Source organism: Tasmannia lanceolata, unplaced genomic scaffold (assembly GCF_043159265.1).
Source record: "Tasmannia lanceolata isolate RefF3 unplaced genomic scaffold, GAP_Taslan_0.1 ptg000004l, whole genome shotgun sequence".
Lineage (NCBI taxonomy): Eukaryota > Viridiplantae > Streptophyta > Magnoliopsida > Canellales > Winteraceae > Tasmannia > Tasmannia lanceolata.
In genome coordinates this window covers 5974794-5996938 of record NW_027518681.1, presented here as the reverse complement: position 1 = coordinate 5996938, position 22145 = coordinate 5974794, and the positions used below count along the sequence as shown (strand labels likewise).

The window sequence follows — 22145 nt, the reverse complement described above, 5'->3', positions numbered from 1 at the left end:
GATGTAGTGTGTGTCATTAACCTATCCTTTTGAGATTTGAATCATGGGGTGTTAAACAGCTGGTTGAATTTTCACTTAAAAAAGTTAGAATTTTTAAGGTAGAAGGGATTAAGTGTAATCTTGTTATTTCCTAGTCAAAGAACCTTGTCATTTGAATTTTCATAATTGTTCATTTGGCATTATAGAGCAAATACTTAGTGGGCTTTTATTGTTTCTCAGCATTTCCGTTCCCATTCTAAGACACTTCCAATACAAAATATTTATATGGTGTAAGCCCTTATAGTCCCTTATTTTTCAAAAAGTATTGTACGGACCACACTATAAGATGATCCAAACCGTCCATGTGATGGGCCATAACGTAAATGGGTTGTGCCCAAAAAATCATTTCTAAAGATGATCCAAACCCTCCGATCTATAAAGGTACTGCATTTTATGGAAACCTCTGATGATCGGAGGGCTAGGATCATCCTATGGAAATGATTTTTGGGGCACAACCTATTTAGTATTTACGTCGTGCTCCATCACATGGACGGTTTGGATCATGATGTGGTCCGTACAGTATTTTTTGAAAAATAAGGTATTATAAGGGCTTACACCATATAAATAGAGGGATGTCCATATTTAATGGCTACAACTTCGGCTTAATTGAAGGTTCTTAATTTGTTTTATTATGAGAAAGTATATACTTCTGGAGAAACACTCATCATCATTCACAGTCAAAATTCTACCTCCTTTTTTTCAATCTGGACCGGAGTTGTCTAATTTTTATTAGAAGTAGACAGATAGATCAAAAAATCTTTTGAGAAGTCAATTTCTTAAGATATGGAAGGATATATGGAGAAACCCAAGTTGAGAAACTGTTAAAAAAGAGAGGAACCTGATATCTCCACCCTCTTATTTTAATAACTTCACCCCTCTGTAATCTCACTATAGTCCTTGATGAGTTGTACAAGGCAATGAAAATAATTCTAAACAAAGTGAATGGTGCCAGTCTCTACGGAAGCATCCGATAAAATTGGTACGATGCTGAGAAGATTAGTATGTGAGATGATTTTCTGGTTTCATATGTGAGATGATTTTGTTTGATAATCACCTTGGAGGAGTTCAGATTATGCATATATCCATGAGAGATCTTCTAATACGTTGATGAGACATCATTCAATTCAAATACTTCCTCCAAGGTGACACATGAACTCCTCTAGACATAGGCTTTGATATTAGACTTTGTATTTTAGTTCTATTGTTGATTTCATGCATCTCTCTTACTATAATCTCGATATGTTTGAACTTGTAGGACAAGTAGCGTAGTTACAAGAGGATTCATGAGACTGGCATAGAGAACAACAACAATGTCATTATTGAGTAAATTTTGGCTGAGGCAGGACAAGGGTTTATAAAATCAAAGTTTTTTATGGGTCATGAAAAAAAAATTCCATGTGTTGTTATAAATTCAAATATGTAAAAAATGATGCACTTTGTATGACTATAGTACATGAACGTGCCGATTATAAATGGCAAATATATGCATCAACTTTGCTATAGACAAAAACTTTTAGTGCATTTAGTGGCTGTTTGGGTACGTGGATTTTAGAATCCAGGTTTAAGTTTGAAAACAGTGTAAAAGAGGGTTCATGAGCAAGCCGTTGTATGCTGTCTTGGCAGTGTTTCTTGGATTTTAAGTAAGAAATCTAGGTTTTAGAAATCTCTCCCGCATCCTGAGATTTCTAAAACCAAGAAACATGGGATGATCTCCGGCTCTCTGGCTGTTGGAAAGAAGGGCGAGAAAATAGAAAACGACGGTTAGTCTCTGTCTTTTCTTGTCGTTCATCTACAATTTTGAGGAAATCCAAGATTCCAAAATTAGAGGCTGTTTGGATATGCAGATTTTAGAATCCGGGATTTCTTCAAAATTGTAGCTAAGAGATAAGAGAAGAAGCGGACCGGCCATCGTTTTTGACTTCTCGCCCTTCTTTCCATTAGCAAGAGAATAGCATATCCTCCCATATTTCTAGGTTTTAGAAATCTCAGATGCTGGAGAGACTTTTAAAACCTGAATTTCTCACTTAAAATCCAAGAAACACTACCAGGACAGCATACAACAGCTTGATCATGAACCCTCTTTTACACTGTTTTCAAACTAAAAACCTGGATTCTAAAATCCGTGTATCCAAATGTCCCCTTAGAACACGGTAATACTCATGCAATCATGCTTATGGAGGTGGTATTCTTATGGTCATCATCCATCCAAAGGCTATAAAGCATTAGGTGACAGGGTGATAAACCACTAAAGATTATCCTCAACATATACCGTAAAAAAAAATACTTCAAGACTGAGTGTAATGAGGGAGAGAGATTGCAAAGAAGAGATTGAATTGAGAGTTCTCATCGTAAGACGTGTGAAAATTTGGCGTACTTTTATTAGAGAATAATTGGCATATTCAAATAAGGAAATGATATCAGCACAACCATGTTTTAATAACGGCACATACCCAGCTTGTCTTTTCTTTTTTAATTGGCTTGTGAGAGCTTTTAGGAACTGTAATAACCTTTTGACAGCTCTTTGAATACTAAAAGACACGATACATTAGTGAAAATATCAAAACATGGTTGTGCTGTATCATTTCCTATTCAAAAATCATGTTATATTAACAGCAATGGAATGAAAAACAATTTAGGGTTGGGTCAGATTAGGGCTGAGGGAAATGCTACCTGGGTCGGGCCCACCAGACCCAACCTGGCCCTTGGTTGTACACTTAATTCGGAAATTTTTTGATACGTACAGCCCAATCCGAAGCCCAGAAGAGAAGTGCAAAAGATGTGATCCTCTCACAAGTATAGCCATGATGTATGATACACTAGAAGAAGAATCTCAACAATGCTTAGCACTGCAATCATCAACATACCCTTACTTTTCTCCCCCAGATACACACGCTCTACCCTTTCCCCATGCCCAACAATCTTTTAAGCAATTTCTCAAAAAGAATCAGCATGCACTCTAAAAAGACCAAATTCCTTTCTAAAAGTAGCTCCCTTTTCTAAATAATAAAACAAGCCGTACATATTGCTCGAGTACTGTTAACATGTGGATAGTAAAGATATCCAATAGATATGCTGCCTTTGATTACAGTAGACAGAGAACAGAATTAAAGTCATACATCTAAGATAGATCATGGGTGATGGCAATCTGATCTCAAGGACCTTTAGGCCACATGAGCGATTCCTGAGCTTCATCAGTACGAGTTTTTTCAGAATCGGCGAACCCCAAAAAGAAAGATTTGTGGATTCGCCAAAACATTTTAATCAATTCTCAAATTTTAATTTTCTACATGGTCATAACAAGTGAAATATTGAAAATTTCAATGGGTTAAGCAACTAGAATATCCTATTTTCATATAAAAAAGTTGTATTAGGATAGATAAAACTCAAATCCCGCGATAATAACTGTAAAGTTATGACAGTGATATTAAGAAAAAAAGAAGAAGATAAAAAGATATCTAGAAGTGTCGCACATAATCCTGTAGTATTGGAACTTGACATGTGTTTGACATAGGTGCTTTGCCCATTCAGAAGAATAATACAGTAGTTGCTAAATGATTATCCATTTTATGACGAATTTTGTACCATGTAATTAACATTCTCATACCACTATGAGTAAAAGATTCAATGCTTCTCAAACTGGAAATGATCTTAGAAGGTGTCTTCAGAATTACAGTGTAAGTGTGTAACTAATCAATGAGCAGGAACTTTGCAAAGGAAACAGAAATCTAGATACTGAGTCGCCTACCTGCTGTATAAAAATATCCCTTCATAATAAAAGATATCTGAACGTAAGTTTTGAGAAAAGCAACAGAAACCTGAATGCAGATATGCCAAGCATGACTGCAGTACAGAAATATCCTCTCATCAGAACAAATCATTGACCTTCAAGTAAGTAGAAAAATAAGGATCTCTTAACTTCTTTTTGCTCCATGTCTACAGGAGGGGATGCACCAAGTTTGATAACTCCCATTGCCAGTAAAATGTTCTGCGTGATCAGTAATTTGGAAAGCTGGATGCATGTTGACTTCTGCAGCAAATTTCAGGGCTGTTTGATTGGATTTGAACTCTTCAGTGAGAAGGGAAAATAGTATAGATTTATTGAGTTCATTAGGATTATATTTCTTCTTATAGAAAGAGAGTAACCTATAATTTAAGCACCCCAAGCCTATATTTTCCACCACTGAATCCACATCCGCTCCTTTCACAATGGTATCCACTTCATCATTTGCAGAACGTAATAGGTGTTAAAAAACAAAGGAGGGGGGGGGGGGGGGGGTCAATCGTGATACTAAAGGTCCCTGATTTCTGCTATTATTTCCATGGGCCAGCAGCTTTATTAGAGGCCCAGCTGAACACATTTCAGGCGTCACCCTCTACGATTAAGGAATTATTTACCGGTTGTGCTGTCCCATCCCCATGATCCCCAAATAAGTGCCCGAGATTCTGCCTCATTAGTCACAAATCCCAACCCAACCACAAAGACATAGGAGAGTTCGGTCCTCCAACTCCAAAAAATTCTGCCAATTCCTGCACACCCTGGACTGGATTACCCTTCGAATTTCCATCAAAATTGAGTTTGACTTCCATTTAAAAAGGAAAAAGAAAAAAAAGGAGTTTGACCCACCAAACTGGTGGAGATCGCCACCTAGGCTTTACTTTACTCCCCATTCCTTTATTTTTTATAATGGTTTTCCAATTTCTAAGGATGTTGAGCATGGTATATATTGAACCCTCATTGGTGCTCTTCCACACAGGATGAGATCCATCTTGATGTCTAAAATGTTCCCCGACATTTCTCTCCTTCTCCTCAAACATGCAGTTATTCCACTCTTTCCAAACATGCAAGATTTTTGCAAAAGGAACCAAGCTCCAAAGAGTTTGACCCATCTCACCAAATGGTCTTCAGCTCCGATTGAGAAGAATGCTTTTGATGGATCCGCGGAACACCAAAGAAATTCCAAAATAATGTTCCTCTATAACCGTGAGACGAAAGAGCAATGAACCATGAGATGATCCAAAGATTCTTCTTCTTTGAAAAAGATGCATCGACTTACCAGATGGAACTTCCTCTTTTTGAGCTGGTCACAAGTGTTAATCTGTCTTGCCCCAACCGTCCAAGCAACAGGCCGACACACCAGGCGGTTCCGAGGGATTCCAAATCTTTGCATAACGGGATGACGATCTAGACCCTCCAATAAAAAAAGAACGAATAGAAAAGGAGCCTTGAGAATTCGGAGTCCACAATCGATGATCAGGCCTAGAGGGTGAACAATTACAATTGTTGAGAAGACCAAGGAGGGACACAAGGCTATCTATTTTGCTATCTTTCATGTTACGCCTATTCCTAATCGCTCTTCCATTAATATAGTCAAACACTCTAGCCCATCTATCAATCGCTAACCGGAATAAAATAAAAAATGTATGGCACAACCGAGACACCTATTCATAGATCTACCCATTGTTTTGAAAATCTTATGATTTACGGTTCGATTACGATTCGATTTACGATTCTTAGGCAAAACGATTTGAATCCCATGATTGAATCTTAATATGTATGAATCTTATGTTTTTTTATTGAATCTTACGATTCGATAGTAAATCGTACGATTCATACGATTTATGTGATTTATCCAAATTAAGCTTTGTATAAAAAAAATATGTCTTTCTTTCAAAAGATCTCATTTCCTTTCTATATTACAAGAAGCCTTTGACATCCCTCTCATTAGAAGGAAGAAGACAGAGGAGGAGTAGGACTTCGAATGAATCGAAACCAATCGAGCACAAATCATTTGTTGAGGGCATTACTCACATCGAGGTGGGAGTCGAGGTGGGAGACTACCATAATAAAGACAACATTGATTCCCGTCTTTTATGATTGATATTTATCATTTGATGTTTGAGACTTTGAGAATTAATATGATCTTGTGTCTTTTTTTAAAGATTATTAACCAAGATGCATGGGTTTGGATGAGAATTAGATGATTAGTATGTGTCAAGTTTGTCAGTAAACAAGTAAACAATTCATATTCTGATATTGAATGGTAATCATGATAGTTTCTGTTTGAATTAATGAATTTAGACGAAAAATGAATAATTGGCTATTTTTATTCTTTAATTTATTTTTATTCTTTATTATACATAGTTTTTATATTCTTGAATGAATCTTACGATTTACGATACGATTTATAATCCGATACGATTCGACCCCGATTACGATTTACGATTCGATTCCGATTTTCAAAACATTGGATCTACCCAAAACCTTGTCCCCTCTCCCCTTCCCACTCTAAATCTAAGGACTCGTAAAGGGATTTAATGCTACAAATAGACTTCCATGCACCCGAACCTTTACCTAAAGGAGGGTTCCTACTCCCAATCCACCCATCCCCGCCCACATTTGTCACCAATAATCATGTGCCATAATGTTTCTTTCTCCTCTCCATATCTCCACAACCACTTACCCAACAATGGATTATTTCTTAGTTTGATTCTACCAATACTAGCAGTGATTTGTTTCTTAGTTTGATTCTACCAATATCGATGCCACCCCTTGTGTTTGACCATCCTACCTTCTTCCACTTCATGAGGTGCTTAAGATTCTTGTTGGACTCCCCATCTTCTCACAAGAAGTCCCTTGGTAGCTTCTCCATCGGCTTGGCCACCTTAGGAGGGATTTATGAAGTGGAATGAAGTGCACTGGAAGGTTCGCTAACGCTGCCTTGATGAAAGTTATCCTTCCCCCAAAGGATAAGTATCTCTTTATCCACGCCACAAAATTCAGGCCAATTAGTTTGGTTGCTTGCTTATATAAAGTGTTGGCAAAGGTCCTAGCAGATTGTCTTAAGAAGGTACTCCCATCTGTTATCCCTGGCTCTCAATGTGCTTTTGTTAACCAAAGGCAAATCATGGACTGCTCCTTGGTGACAAATGAAGCGGTTGATTTGTTTTCTAGAACTGGAGTTGGAGGCAATGTTTGCAAGCTGGATATGGAAAAAGCCTATGACCGTGTGGACTGCATTGTTGGGATTATCTTCTTGGTATGATAGGTTTTGGTTCTAGATGGAGAGCTTGGATTCGATGTTATGTATCTTCTGCTTGGTTCACTGTCCTAATAAACGGTTCAACCAAGGGCTTCTTTAAATCCTCCAGGGAGATCCACTCTCTCCTTTCCTCTTTGTAATTGTGGCGAAAACTTTAAGTTGCCTACTGGATGAAGGAAGGTCCCAGGGCTTGGTTGAGGGTTTCAAGGTGGGTCAAGAAGGTCTTGATGTGTCTCATCTTGCTTTTAGGTCTCAGTTTGCCGATGATACCTGTTGTATTGCTCTCCTGATGTTTCTAAGATATTAAGCCTAAAAGCAATCCTAAGATGCTATGAGTTGATTACGGGCCAAAGATCAAATTTTTTCAAGTCTAGAATGTTTGCTCTAAACTCTGATCAGTCCACGGCTATTGGTCTTGCAAATATTATGGACTGTCAATTGGATGAGCTTCCCTCAACTTATTTAGGCCTTTCATTGGGGATTGGTAGGCCTAAAAAATAAACTTAGGAGTCCATAGTGGAAAGAATAGAGAGAAGATTGGATACTTTGAAGCGAAATCTGATCTCTAAGGGAGGCAAGGTGACGTTAATAAAGGCATTTCTAGCGAATATTCCCATCTAGTAGCTGTCCCTTTTTAAATGCCCAACCAGAATTGTGAAACACATTGAGAAAATTCAGAGAATATTTCTTTGAGGAAGGTTAGAGGAGAAAGGCGTCCCTTTAGTTGCATGGAAGGATGTCTGTAAGCCCATAAAGGGTGGAGGTTTGGGAATCAGGAGAATCAAGGAAGTTATCTACTCATTACTTGGGAAATGGCTGTGGAGGTTCGGAGAGGAGCAATTTCAATTCTAGGCTAAGGTCATTGAGAGTAAATATGGGGCAGAGCCTGACCATCGGAAGCCAAAGACATCTTTAGGAGACTAAGGTGACTGTTTGGCATGACATCATGAGCTTGAAAGATCGTTTTAATCAAGGAGTCAGATTCAGGGTTTATTCTGGAGTAGGGTAAGATCCTTGGAAGATATCTGGTGCCCCCACTCTTCTCTTAAAGATCGTTTCCCAAGTTCATATACAATTGCAGTCTAGAAGGATGTCATGGTAAAAGATTGTTTTGAAAGAAATAACGATAGAATAATTTGGAGACATTTATTTAGACACAACTTTTTTTTACAGGGAACTTCCTGCGGTTACTAGAATAGTAGAATGTTTGAGGGGCTAGAAGGGTGCTACATCAGTCTCTGCAGGATACATAAGTGGGTGTGGATATGGGATACTACTGGGGAATTCCCCTTTAAATCATTCTAGTTACAGCTACTTGGTGCCTAGTCCCGTGTCTCCAATTGAAGCAAAAGTGTGGAAAATCTTAGAAGATGCAGATTACAAAAAGCATATACTATAATCTGATAAAATTGATCAAGTTAGAATGGTACTCTTGGGCAGAAGTTTAGTACCAAAGGCACCAAACTGAGTCACGAGAAAACATATAAATCAAATAGAGATTAGTGAATACAAACACTGGTCAATCTTATAATTTGCTATTACAAAGGTTTCAATGAGTAGATAATAGAGTCAAAGGGATGAAATTTGCCAAAAAAAAGAAGCTGTACATGTACATAACACATATACGCTATGCATATTGTCTATATCGCATCTAAATACCTTTAAAGTAACTTAAATTCCCCACAGTTGACCACAAGCAAGCAACCTTGATCACTGTGTGAAAAACTTTGAGATTGTTGTGCTAGACATCAAACCCACCCAGATTACAGTGAGGAGAAAAAGTTCGCCTTGCTCTAGACAGAGGAAAATCTACACCAGTTCCAAAAGGAACAGCGCCACCACCAGTTCCAAAAGGAACAGGGGCACCGATAGCTGGGAATAGATCATAATCTCCACCAATCACGGGTACACGAGGAGGTAACCGAAAAGGAACAGCTGGGCCTCTCCTCGCAGGGAAGTACCGCAGCCCAAATGGAAATTCCCTTCGCCGCACTGGAGCTCTCCACATCTTCTTCTTTGCCATACTTATTGCAAATTTCTCTTTCCAATGCCCCCCTTTCTTTCCCTCCTCATCTGATCTCCCAAACTCCTCCATAAACTTTTGCTTCCACAAATCATCGTTTGACGACATATACTTCAATTCTGAACAAACACAAGCCATCTTTCCAATATCAATACCAGGAAGAAACTCCAGAGTCTTAATCTTGAGATCAGTGGGAAGCCTCATAAAGCAGGGAGGAGGAGGTAATCCAGTATTCTCACAAAGGCCAATGAGGAGAGGCAATGAAAGCCCATCCTTCACAATCTTCCAAAGTTCAAAAACCTCCCTCTCATGAATTGATTCAGAATTTCCATCTTTTTCAATCATCTCATCAGACTCACTATTCTGCCACACAAAATCTATAGACGGGACGAATCGCGATGCATCCAAAGAGAGGCGATACACACCTAAACCCTTCCCACTTAAAGACCCATAAACTGCTACAACTTTCCCTATAACCTGAAACTTCAAAACAATGTTCTGGGCAACATGATCATCTGAAGTCACAAGATCAGGGATTGTATACTGAATGGATAGAGCTTTTGCAGCCATTGAAGCCCATCCATCAGGAAGGCAAAAATCTTCAATAACACGCCCTGTTAATGGATTAAGACCCACAAATCCAGACTCAAGAAAAACAGCATGAACAGCGATTATCAAACGCCTACAATTATCGCCCACTGCATTACCTGCTTCCAAATTAAGAACCTTCTTCAGAAAACAGGGAACTGTACTAGATCGAAGCATTACAAGACATCCATCCAAATCCATATCTTCTGGGTTTTCATCAATCTCCTCAGGAGAATCTAGGGTTTCCTCTTCTGAATTGGGATTTCTTTTCATCGAATTTGGGGTTAGGGTTAGGGCTTTCTCTGCTTCGAAATCCATATCTTCTTGCATCGGATTTAGGGTTAGGGTTAGGGTTTTTTCTCCTTGAACTTTTTGAGTTAATTCGGGATTGGGAGCTTCTTGAATCGGATTTGGGATTGGGGTTAGGGTTTTTTCTCCCTGCACTTTTTGAGTTACTTCGGGATTGGGAGCTTCTTGAATCGGATTTGGGATTAGGGTTAGGGTTTTTTCTTGCCCACAAGGGTTTTCTTCAGGATGAGGAATAGTGGGGTGGATTTGATGAATTAGGGTTTGTGGGGAAAAGGAATTAGGGTTGAGAGAGTAGAAGATGAGATCGCCAGAAGTGAGACCAAGGGATTGGAGAGATTGGTTTGGAGGGGCTTCTAATTCGTCCTTCCTATTGAGAGAGAGATGGATGGATTGGTGAGGGAGGGATGAGATTTTATCGGCTATTGTGGTTTTGAGATCATGGAGAGAACATGGAGATGGTGCTTGGATTTTCAGAGTTTCCTTCGAGTCTAAGGATCTGATTCTCAGCTTCATAGTAACAGATGTGTTGGAAATGGGAACTTTGGAAGTGGGAAGGTAAGTACGTGGTTATATACTTATATAGACTAGCATTCATGGGCTTAAAAAGAAGTAAAAAGAAGAGGTGAATATATTAATTTACCTAAGGAAAATGGTGGGCCTCACTGGGTTTGAGTGGAGTTGGTGGGACCTGCCTTGTCAAAAGTTTCTAAACATGGTATAAATTTTAGGCCCCACACTATGCTTAAGCTTGGGTGGAGACAATGGGATTTTCCCCTTTAAAACATTGGTGTCAAATATGGGACCCATCCTATGCATGGGCTTTGAGTGTAGTTGGTGGGACCCACTCTATGCATGGATTTGGTAGGGATGGTGGCATATGCATGGATCTAGAATGGTGGGCGTCAGATCGCAGGCCCTAGTGGCCTGGCCCATGCTATGCAAGAGTGCATATGGTGGGCCTCACCCCATCAAAACATAAAATAGTGGGCCAACTTTATTGCATAGGTTTGGGTAGATAGTGGGCCCCACCGAATTAAAACTAGAGGTGAAAATGGTAGACCCCACTCCCTAAAAAACATGACGTTTAAAGCAGTGGTCCCTATCCTATTGATAAAATGAGCTCTAAGATGGTGGGGCCCACCCTAATACATGGGTAGGGGTCACTACAAAAAAAAAAAAAAACCTATCAAAGAATGTATCTGCATCTTCTTCATCCCTCTCAATTTCTCATTCTATTCTCTGTTTTAACAGAGCATAAAACTTGCTCAGATTAGGGTTTTTGATTTATTTTGATTTTGATCCAGTATTCTTTGTGTTTTGCAGCTCGTTCTTCATCCGAAGAAGCTAAATAGCTGGTTTTGCTTTGCTCTCAGGTTTTTCTCTTCCCCATCTGTATTTGCATGTTGTACTTTTTTTTTCTGATCGATTTAGAGAATGGCTGTTGTTGTGATTTAGGGTTTTTTAAATTGTTTTAGTAGGGCTTTAACCTTTATTCTGTTATCATGGTTTTAACCTCTTACATTTTAATTTTTTAGTTGGAAAAATCCATCTCCAAACCCAAAGATCGATTGACATATAAGCAAGCCAATTACATGAACTCCCCTGTGTTCTCATTGTCATTTAATACATAAGATAGATCAACAGAAGACCTTTTTTAGTATTTGGGCGTTTTGGGCTAGTAACTAGTAGATTGCTTGAATTTCCATGCTTGCTCTCTTTAGAAAACAAAAACTTTCAAATGGGTGTGGAATTGAATATAGAATAACATAAGCAACAATCAATGAAGTGGATTTTAGGAAATCTTTAGAAATCTGTCATTTTGGGTTATTTTCTCCATAATCCAGTTTTGTAAATGGATAAATTTCTAAAATTGAAAGTGATGGGTTTTAGTAGATTACTTGAATTTCCATACTTGTTCCTCTTTAGAAAACAAAAAACTTCCCAAATGTGTGTGGATATATGGAATAACAAAAGCAGCACTAAACGAAGTGGGTTTTTAGGAAATCTTTACGAATCACTCACTTGGGTTATTTTCTACAACATCCAGTTCTGTAAATTGATTGATTTCTGAAAATGAAAGTGGTGTGGATCCATGATATTTTTTTGTTGGGCATTTTCATGCGACTGTTTATTTGCTTCTAATATATTTATAGATTTTTTCTTATGTTATCTTAAGAGTAGAGCTATTTCTAACCCACTCCTCGAAAGATTTATAAATCTATATTGTATAGGTTTCGCAGTACAATTTGACAAAGTTTCTCAGTTGTTAAGGGTTGAGAGCCATTCTCGGTAAATCTAAAAGCTATTATAGGCCAATGGGCTTGGAGTTTGGAGTTAAATATGATTATTTGCAAATGATGGTTATTGTTGTTTTAGAAATGTTACTGTTAATGGCTTTCAAAGAGGCCTTAATGACCCAATTATAAATAAGATTAATTAAAAAATCTTTTTTTCATCCCGGCCATCTCCCTCTTTTTACAGATTCCCTCTTCCTCTCTATCTATTGGTCTCTTTATTTGTTCTTTTTTTTTCCTATTTGATCTATTTTTTTTTGCAATTTTTATTTGATGATTTTTTTTCTTAATTGAATGATTCTATAGATCTGTTGAAGGTAATAAAGGGGAGGTCAGATCTGTTGAGAAGGGATCTTCTTCTGGAATTTCAAAACCCTCTCAAGTAATTTCAAACCTCTCTTAAATCAATGCTTGTTTGATGTTACTTCTTTGCTTTTGTTTTTGTTTTTTTTTGAATGGTCTCACAACAACAATTGATGTCTTTCTCATCCCATAAAATGAAAAACAGTGCATCTTACTATTGTAGAGAAATTATATGGTTAATGCGCATTCAGATCGGTGTAGGAGGTACGACCCTTGACATTTGATCCAGCAGCACCTTAAAAAGTGCCTTGCTGTTGGATCAAATGTCAAGGGTGGTACCGCCTACACCGATCTACACGCGTATTCACGATATAAAATCTCACTATTTTATTCTTTGGATGAATTGCCAACGTCTATAGCTTGAATCTGCATGTCAAGTTGATAGGAATATGATGTTTTCTTTTAAATTTTCATTAAGGTTCAGTTTCTTTCCTTTTTTTTTTTTTTTAAATGATTGAGGTTCAGTTTCTTTCTATGTAAAATGGGTGTAAAACTAAATTTACGCCCTTTTTTCCACATAAAATGGGCTTAAAATTTGTTTTACACCCATTTTCCATCAAGAGATATGGAACCTCAAGGTCATCAGTGAGCAATATAAGTTGGTAAATTCAAACCGTCAAAATCTTCAATGGTAACCTTCCCCCCTCTCTATACGGAACTCCCATAAACTGTTTGTTATTGTTTAGACATCATATAGGGCCTCTTTAAAGCTTGAAATGCTTGTAAGATCATCCCCTCTATATTTCTTGTAGAGGCAAGGGGCACAGCTGGTTAACAGCCTCAAATTGGAGGGTTAAAACTGTCTTATTTGGAGAGATTTTTTCCTTGGAAAAATATCATGCACATTTATTGTAGTTCCATACGACCAAGACGAGTTTATGTCAATATATTCCAGATCCATGGAAGACTTTTTGTAAAGCCACAATCTTCTCCAGATTTGGAAAAGAAGTGCTTTGAGTCATTGATCATCTGAACACAATAACCATTCCTTGCTTCAAAGGTTGTTCAAAATGTTGTTTCTACAGGGAAACTGATACTCATAGTCATACTCCCTTCTTGATAGATACACCTCTCTTTTTTGAATTTGTCCATTGGTTACAATTCCCAACAAGCTGTCACATGTAATACACCCCTCTTTTTCTTATGTTCGATACGAGTTAGTTATAAATCTATAATTTCATATTTTGAATAATGTATCTATCTTATTATATGTTAGACTCCCGCCGACGTGACTCTGTCACTACTACATGCTCCGTCCTCCTATGGAAGTCACCCAGCTCACTCCCCCCTGAGGTATAAATGGCTTTTACGTTTCCATCTGAACTATGATTTGGCCGACACTTCGAATTTATTGCCGACTCACTTGTCCTGCCGTGTCCACACGTGCCACGCGTGTCCACACGTGTTGACACTCCTTGGACACTTTTACTTGTATTGCTAGAAGTTTTAGACTTAATGTGGGTGTGTGGACATGTTTTTGTACCGTGTCAAGTGTGACATTCTATTTTTTATTGAATATTGTGTTTACCTCATTTTGACAACTCTTATCCATGTCGAAACTGGACACACGGATCCATATCCACAAATCATGATTACATATACTTTGGGGGGTTGCCGTGTCCGTGTCCACAAATCATAGCATCAATAATGTCAATACTTAACTCTTATCATTCATTGTGTAATTTACAAGTTTTCATTTCCTCAATGTTGCTGAGGTTATTTTGATGAGCATTACACGACTGGAGGTTGAAGTCACCAGGGGACTTCTTGTGAGTGAAGATCTAATACCGTTAGTTGATGGCGCACCATTGGGAGATCATTCTTTCTGGTCAGTATCAGGGTTCCAGTGGTGGGCGATGAACCTCTGATAAGACCGTCAGGATGGTGCAAAATTATCAGAGATGCCACATGACATATGCCATTGATTTCCTACTTTGTAAGTACATTAGACGGTTGTATATTGGTGCATGATTAGACTTTTTTTGACAATGTTACTCATTTGTTTCTTTATTTTTTGTTTTATTTTATTTGCAGGTTAGATCAACACCGATTATTTGACGCTTATCATGTTTTTTATTTCATTTCTAGAGTGGATTTATGGACTTTTGTAACTTTATGTAACTATTACAACATTATGTTCTTTTGATTGATGATGTTTTAATGTATATCTTCTAGAAGTTTAAGTTCCCTTGAGTTAGTGATCGGTGGGTAAAATATGAGGAAACTTGTTTCATGTCTTCTTGTTTTCTTTTTTTTTTGAAAATTGACAAAAATATATTGATAATTCATACGAGAATTACATGAAGAAGGGACCAGGAGTCTCCCATGAACTACATCGTATGAGGACTTAGAAGATAACTCCAGAGCCCTAAAGAAAATCCAAAACTATTCCCCCTTTACCATCCCCTTTACATACGCCAATCCAAAACAGAAACACTAAAGTTTCAAATTCTGCAACCTTCCTAGTTGTCTTCGATATCCATGATAATAACACCCGTTCAGTAATTACAACCCCCTGAATACAATTCAATGATCCTCCTTGTCAGGTGCAATAAAGACACTCGTGACCTCCAGGAAAAACACCTTATTTGGCCAGGCAGTCTACCATCACATTTGCTGACCTCCTCCTAGTGCTTTCATCGATCTGATTTCGCGAATGAGGTCCTTGATACCCAAAATCATTTGCTCATCTAATCGGAATGTCTTCCTGTTTTCTAATTCTGAGCTCTTTCATGTCTTTGTGCTTTCTACTCAAAATGGGAACATCAAAAGGTAATTATTATTATATTCTAGTCAGTTTTCTTTTTTTGTTCTATTTATGTTCTAATTTTTGTAATTGGTTGGTGTTTTGTCTGTGAAGATTGAGTATGACCGAGGTACTTCGAGTTGCAAGCGTGAGGTTGTACGTTCAAGCCACCTTTCCAACCAAGAAAAAAAATAAAATAAAATACAGACACATGAAAACTAATTAAAATTCTGGCATCATCTTCTCTATAGTGTTCTCACCAGTAGTAGACATTTGTTGGTACACATTTGTATTTTAAAATTTTATCTTTTACTTGTTTTGCGCATTCTCAAAATGTTGATATTGGATTAAATTGAGTGATTTCCAGTGTAAATTCAGATGTTTACTTGCACTCTTGTATGCATCACTAATTAGCTTAAAGATATCAGAAAGAAATGCCTGAAAGCATGTGTGGATTGATGGTCTCTCCTCTTTTTTGTGCTATTGCAGACAGAGAACCTTGGTTCAGTAGCAATTGGTCCGCCCCAATTTTTAACAATGGCACATGACCATCCTCCTGTCTGGACTGGTCTATTCCCCAGTTTCTTTCCCAAATTTGAGGTAATTTCTATTAGAACCCTGCACTACCTAATTGCTATGATATTCCCATCGAATAATGCAAGTTGATTTCGCACAACACTGTGTGCAAAATGTTTATTTCTACTCAGTTGATGACCAAGGAATCTTTTGTTAAAGAAGGGGTTCTCTTTGGACTGCAACTCTGTTAAATTATCATTTACATTTGTTGGATATAGTGTATTGCCTAAGGGCATAGTTGTCATTTTTGTACTTATCCTATTTAATATAAATACATAAGTGAGGGGGAGATTTTCCTAACTCACTTTTCTTTTCTCTCTATTCTCTCTCAACATGGTATCAAAGCCCTAGGGTTTTTGATCCCTAGGGAAACCTTTACCCTCCATCTTCTCCAGCAACCCTAACCCTCCTTCCTTCTCCCTCTCTCTAACCTAACCCTAACCCTAATTCTAAAACCCACTCTCCTTCCTTCAACCCCGCTACAGTGCCGCTACAGTACTCGCTACAGTACCCGCTTTTACCCTCTTTGAACAACGAAACCAAGCAATCCTAGTTTCATTCTCTTCCCAATGATCTAAAATCCTTTGAAATTGTTCTCTACTTCTTTGCGGCTCCGACTCTAGTCCTTATATCTTCTTGTTTCCCTATGGCTCATATATCTCGCCCCCATCCCTTGTCCTTGTCCTTGTCTCGGGGCCGCACTCTTTTCTCTGGATTATCGATCTGACTTCCTTTACCTTTATCCTCCTCTATCTTCGCTGTAGTTCTTTTGGTTTGCCGGTATCGTTGAGAGCTTCTCATACCTCTTGTCGATCTTCTATTTATTGTCATGGATTCCCCTGATGTTACTGATCCTCCTCAGATCAGCCATTTTCGTGCTGACACCCGCTCTGCTACGGCGTCGGCCTTTTCTTTGAGTTATACTCCTTCCTCATACTCTTCGTCTGTGGACCATTCTTTTCCTCAGATTACCTCAGAGCGTCTTGACGGCTCCAACTACTTGAGTCGGAGTCTTGCTGTTGAGACCTACCTCCTCGCTCGAGGTAAGGTATCCCTTATTGAGCAGGATCCCCCTTCTCCCTCAGATCCTACCTATGACCATTGGCGGCAAGATGATGCCTTCATTCGCAGCCTTCTGTGGCAGAGTATGACCCCCCAGGTCTATAGGCCACTGATGACCTTAAGTACCTCTAAGGCCATCTGGGATCATGCCGCTCTCATTTATTCTGGGGTTGATAACCTCACACGTCTCTCATCCACGTACTCTGAGTGGATACGTCTTCACCGCGGTGGTGCCTCTCTCTCTGATCACTACAGCCGGTTTATCTCTCTGCCAGCAGCTTGACACCTATATGCCCCTGACCACTGATCTGGCTGTTCTTACTCGACAGCGTGACTAGTTCCGTGCTGTTCACTTTCGCGAGTCTCTGGGGCCATAGTTTTTACGCTTTCGTCAGCAGCTTCTTGGCTCCGGTTCACTTCCATCTATTAGCGAGATTTATTCACGTGCTCAACAATGCTTACCCAGTATTTCTTCTACTGTTGTTCCCGTCGACGGTTCCGCCCGTGCAGCTTATGACGGCGGGTTTCGTTCTGGTCGTGGTGTTAACTCATCTGGGAGTGGTCGCGGCCGTGTCGATCGTGGAGGTGGCGGCCGCGATGGTGGTCGCCGCCGCGGTACTGGTGGCCGACTCTGTTCTTACTATACTCACTGCCGCCGAGAGGGACATTATATAGATACTTGTTACACACTACACCTAGAAGTTCATCCATCTCGGTCGGCCCACCTTACTGCTGCAGATTCTATTGATGCTTCGCTAACACCGTTCATTCTTGGCAGCGCCCCAACCGCCCCACAGAGTGACACTATGACTATTTCCAGGGCCGATTACAATGAGTTGCAGTGTCTCCGTCTCAGCAGCCGCCCACCTACTGCCGGTTATGCTCAGCCAGGTAGTTCACCGGCCACTCTCCTTACTAGCTCAAGTTCCTGGATTATTGATTCAGGGGCCTCGAACCATCTGACTGGTAATGCCTCTTCCCTTAGTTCTTTTTCTCCATTTTCTCCTGCGACTCATTCTGTTATTTTAGCTGATGGGACCTCTACACCCATCACTGGTATCCGTACTTTATCTCCACATTCTTGCTTTACATTATCCTCTGTTCTTTGTGTCCCCAAATCTCCTTTCAATTTAATTTCTGTTAGTCAAATTACTAAGAATCTACACTGCTCTGTCTCATTCTTTCCTTCTCACTCTGTTTTTCAGGATCTCACGACTGGGAGGATGATTGGCTCGGGCCGTGAGGTGGATGACATCTACCATCTCGATAGTGACTTGCCTCGCGTTGCCTTACACAGCTCTGTCGATTCGTACCTGTGGCATTGTCGCCTCGGTCATCCCCTCTCTCCAGAAGCTATGCCAGACATCTATTGTTTCTTCCACTATTCAACCTTTTGATTGCGAGTCTTGTCAACTTGGGAAACACCATCGTGTGTCTTTCCCCTCTAGGGTCCTTAGTCGAGTATCGCGTCGTTTTGATTTTGTACATTCAGATGTATGGGGTCCCTCGCGGACTATGTCTCAGTTTGGCTATAGATATTTTATCATATTTGTGGATGATTTCTCTCGTGTTACTTGGCTGTTTTTATTAAAAGATTGTTCTCATGTTTTTAATGCATTTCGTGCTTTTTATGCTGAGATTACTACACAATATCAGTGCACCCTTACATTATTTTCGCACTGATAATGCACGTGAGTATCTTTCTAATGAGTTTAACACATTTCTCTCGTCCCACGGTATCATTCATCAATCATCATGTGCACACACATCCCATCAAAATGGTGTTGCTGAGCGGAAACTCCGTTACTTACTTGACATCACGTGTTCCCTCCTCTTTCAGATGCATGTCCCTAAGTCTTATTGGAGCGATGCCGTTCTCATCGCTTGCTTCCTCGCAAATCGCCTTCCATCTTCTGTACTTGATGGCTCCTCTCCGTACTCGATACTTCATCCTACGAGTGATCCCTTTCCTCTTACCCCCCAGGTCTTTAGTTGTGTCTGTTTTGTACACAACTTATCTCCTGGTCTGGATAAGTTGGACCCTTGGGCTGAGCGCCGTGTCTTTCTGGGCTACTCCCGTACCCAAAAAGGCTATAGATGCTACAACCCTAAGCTGAGATGCTTATTTATCTCAGCCGATGTCACCTTCTTTGAGTCCACCCCTTTCTTTCAGCCTCCTACTGTCTGGGATGGCCTCTCTGATTCTCCAGTTCCTCTTCCCCTCCCTGTCCTCCCTGATCTGGTCCCTTCTACTCCACCTACTCTTCCTTCTCCTACTCCTCCACCTTCTATTCCTCCTCCTCCAATCACACGAATCTATCAGCGTCGCCAGCGAGATGTTGCTCTTGCCCTGCCGCCTGGGTTGCCGTCCTCGCAGCCGGAGATCCCGATCTCCTCTTCTCAAGTACCTCTTTTACCATCTTCTGATAAGTTAGTTGATTCTTCTATTGCATCTCGTACCCGCTCTCGTACAACTGCTCATCCTAGTTCTTATGTGGTTTCCTATGACCATCTGACTCTGTTTCGTAGCTTTGTCTCTTCCTTGTCTTCTGTCTCTTTACCCAGGTCTGTTTCTGATGCTCTTGCTCATCCGGGATGGCGCGCTGCTATGGAGTTTGAGATGGCTGTCCTTCGTTCCAATCACACCTGAGATTTAGTTCATCTTCCTTCCGGGGCACATATCGTTGGCTGTAGATGGGTGTTCACCATCAAATATTTACCAGATGGTACTATTGAGAGGCTAAAGGCTCGCCTTGTCGCCAAAGGTTACACCCAGACCTTCGGCGTTGATTACATGGAGACCTTCTCCCCAGTTGGTAAGATTCCCTCTGTTTAATGTCTTCATTTCCCTTGCTGTCAACCAAGGATGGCCCCTCTATCAGCTTGATGTCAAGAATGCCTTCCTTCCTGATGACTTGCTTGAGGAGGTTTACATGGAGCAACCTCCAGGGTATGTTGCTCAAGGGGAGATGTCATCTTCAGTTTGCAGGCTACGCAAGTCTTTGTATGGGCTCAAGCAGTCTCCTAGAGCATGGTTTGGGCGCTTTAATGACGCTGTCATGCGATTTGGCATGCGGTAATGTGTAGTTGATCATTCTGTCTTTAGTTGTCACTTTGATGCAGGACATGTTCTCCTTATAGTCTATGTGGATAATATTATTATTACAGGCAGTGATACGGTTGGTATATAGAAATTGAAGACCTTCTTACAGGCAGAATTCTCCACTATGGACCTTGGTCGCTTACGGTATTTTCTAAGGATTGAGGTAGCTTATTCTGGCAGCAATCTATCCCTTTCTCAGCGGAAATATGTGCTTGATTTGTTAGAGGAGACTGAATTTGTGGGGGCAAAGCTTGCTGGTGTTCCTATGGATCCAAACACCAAGCTGATTGCAGAAGAGGGAGACTTGATGGATGACCCTAGCAGGTACCGTCGTGTGGTTGGAAAACTTATTTATCTCACTGTTACTCGCCCAGATATGTCTTATGCAGTTGGGGTAGTTAGCCAGTTTTTAAGTGCCCCTCGTACTTCTCATTGGGCAACGGTAGTTCAGATTCTTCGCTATTTGAAAGGTGCACCAGGGAAAAGGTTTGCTATTCAAGAAAAATGGGCATGTCAGAGTGGAAGGATTTAGTGATGCAGATTGGGTAGGATCTCCAGCAGATAGGAGATCAACCACGGGTTATTGCACCTTTGTTGGCGGCAATCTGGTATTGTGGAAAAGTAAGAAACAAGAGATAGTTTCAAAGTCTAGCGCCGAGGCAGAATACCGAGCTATGTCTCATACTAGTGGGGAGCTTATTTAGTTACGGTCTCTCATGTCAGAGATTGGTTTCTCTGCTACTTCTCCATCTCAGCTCTACTGTGATAATAAAGCTGCGATTCACATAGCCACCAATCCCGTATTTCATGAGAAAACTAAACATATAGAGGTTGATTGTCATTTTATTCGCCAGAGAATCCAGAGGGGCGAAATACACGTTTCCTTCACTCGATCTGTGGACCAGTTAGCAGATATTTTTACCAAGTCATTACCTAAGTCAAAGTTAAATGATATTTGTAACAAGCTGGGAATGTATAATATCTACATTCCAGCTTGAGGGGGAGTGTTGGATATAGTGTATTGCCTAAGGGCATAGTTGTCATTTTTGTACTTATCCTATTTAATATAAATACATAAGTGAGGGGAAGATTTTCGTAACTCACTTTTCTCTTTTCTCTATTCTCTCTCAACATTGTTTGAGCCGTCTTCCAATATTTCATTAGAGAAAGGGTTTTTTGACAGTTCATCTGATTTTTTTTGTTTATGGTTTGTTTTGATTCTACTAAATAGGCATTCATGTTTTCCATTTGTTGTCTTGTTTGGCATGTCTTTCTATTTATTAATATCCATTGTTTGCATGCTCAGATGTATGCTAGAGCTCCAACCATATTTTATATGGTTTCATGGTATTAGAGGACAAACATTTCTTGATTGTCTAATACCGATCCTCTTATTTCTTTTATGCCCGTCCCTCTTCCCTCTCAACATGTAGTCCTCCACACGTACACCCGCCAACGCTTGCTCATCAACACCCTCATAGCTGCCCCAATCTCGGTCAAATTGGATCGAAACAATTACCTTCTCTAGTGCAGCTAGTTAGTGCGCATTATCCAGAACCAAGACATACTCTATTTTATAGATGGAACCTCATCAGCACTGCCAAAATTTCTTCCCATTGCCCTCAATCCGGACCCTTTTCTTCTGGTAACAAATTGATCAAACCTTGTTCTTCTTTTCATTCGATGTGTAGTAAGACGGGCACGATCAATATCTATGCTCCAGCTTGAGGGGGAATGTTGAAGGATATTTTTGTCCTTTTACTTTGTATTAGGTTAGCATGTATAAATGCTAGCCTAAAACACTAATAAACAGATTTTTCTCTCTTTCTTCCTCAATTCCTCAATCACACAACTCTCTCTCTCTCTCTCTCTCTCTCTCTCTCTCTCTCTCTCCATTAACAAGAGTGATGACCTTTTTGTTGTCTTTGATTCGAAGATCGGTAGGGGAAGATACCCACTAGCCGTATGATGAAATGTCGGAGTGACATAGGCAATGGAGTCG

At 39.9% G+C, this 22145-nt stretch overlaps 2 protein-coding genes across 22 annotated transcripts; one reads left to right on the top strand and one right to left on the bottom strand.

Moving 5' to 3' along the window:
- Positions 1-8582: 8582 nt before the first annotated feature.
- Positions 8583-10550, bottom strand: LOC143876134 (F-box protein SKIP22-like). Its single transcript, XM_077377806.1, has one exon. It carries the CDS (start codon positions 10510-10512, stop codon positions 8821-8823), a length of 1692 nt encoding a protein of 563 aa, XP_077233921.1. The 5' UTR covers positions 10513-10550; the 3' UTR covers positions 8583-8820.
- Positions 10551-11131: 581 nt separating this feature from the next.
- LOC143876132 (uncharacterized) lies at positions 11132-21256 on the top strand. Of its 21 annotated transcripts, none has more exons than XM_077377791.1 (6): positions 11173-11372; positions 12600-12675; positions 13873-13949; positions 15892-16002; positions 17819-18006; positions 18246-21256. In XM_077377791.1, exon 6 carries the CDS (start codon positions 18644-18646, stop codon positions 19688-19690), a length of 1047 nt encoding a protein of 348 aa, XP_077233906.1. In that variant the 5' UTR covers positions 11173-11372; positions 12600-12675; positions 13873-13949; positions 15892-16002; positions 17819-18006; positions 18246-18643; the 3' UTR covers positions 19691-21256. The 21 variants fall into 18 exon arrangements, 19 of the variants coding, with proteins under 19 accessions (XP_077233903.1, XP_077233912.1, XP_077233908.1 ...); XM_077377787.1 differs by having other exon boundaries at positions 13873-14592; XM_077377788.1 differs by lacking the exon at positions 17819-18006 and having other exon boundaries at positions 11132-11194; positions 11323-11372; positions 13873-14592.
- The last annotated feature ends 889 nt before the right edge of the window (positions 21257-22145 follow it).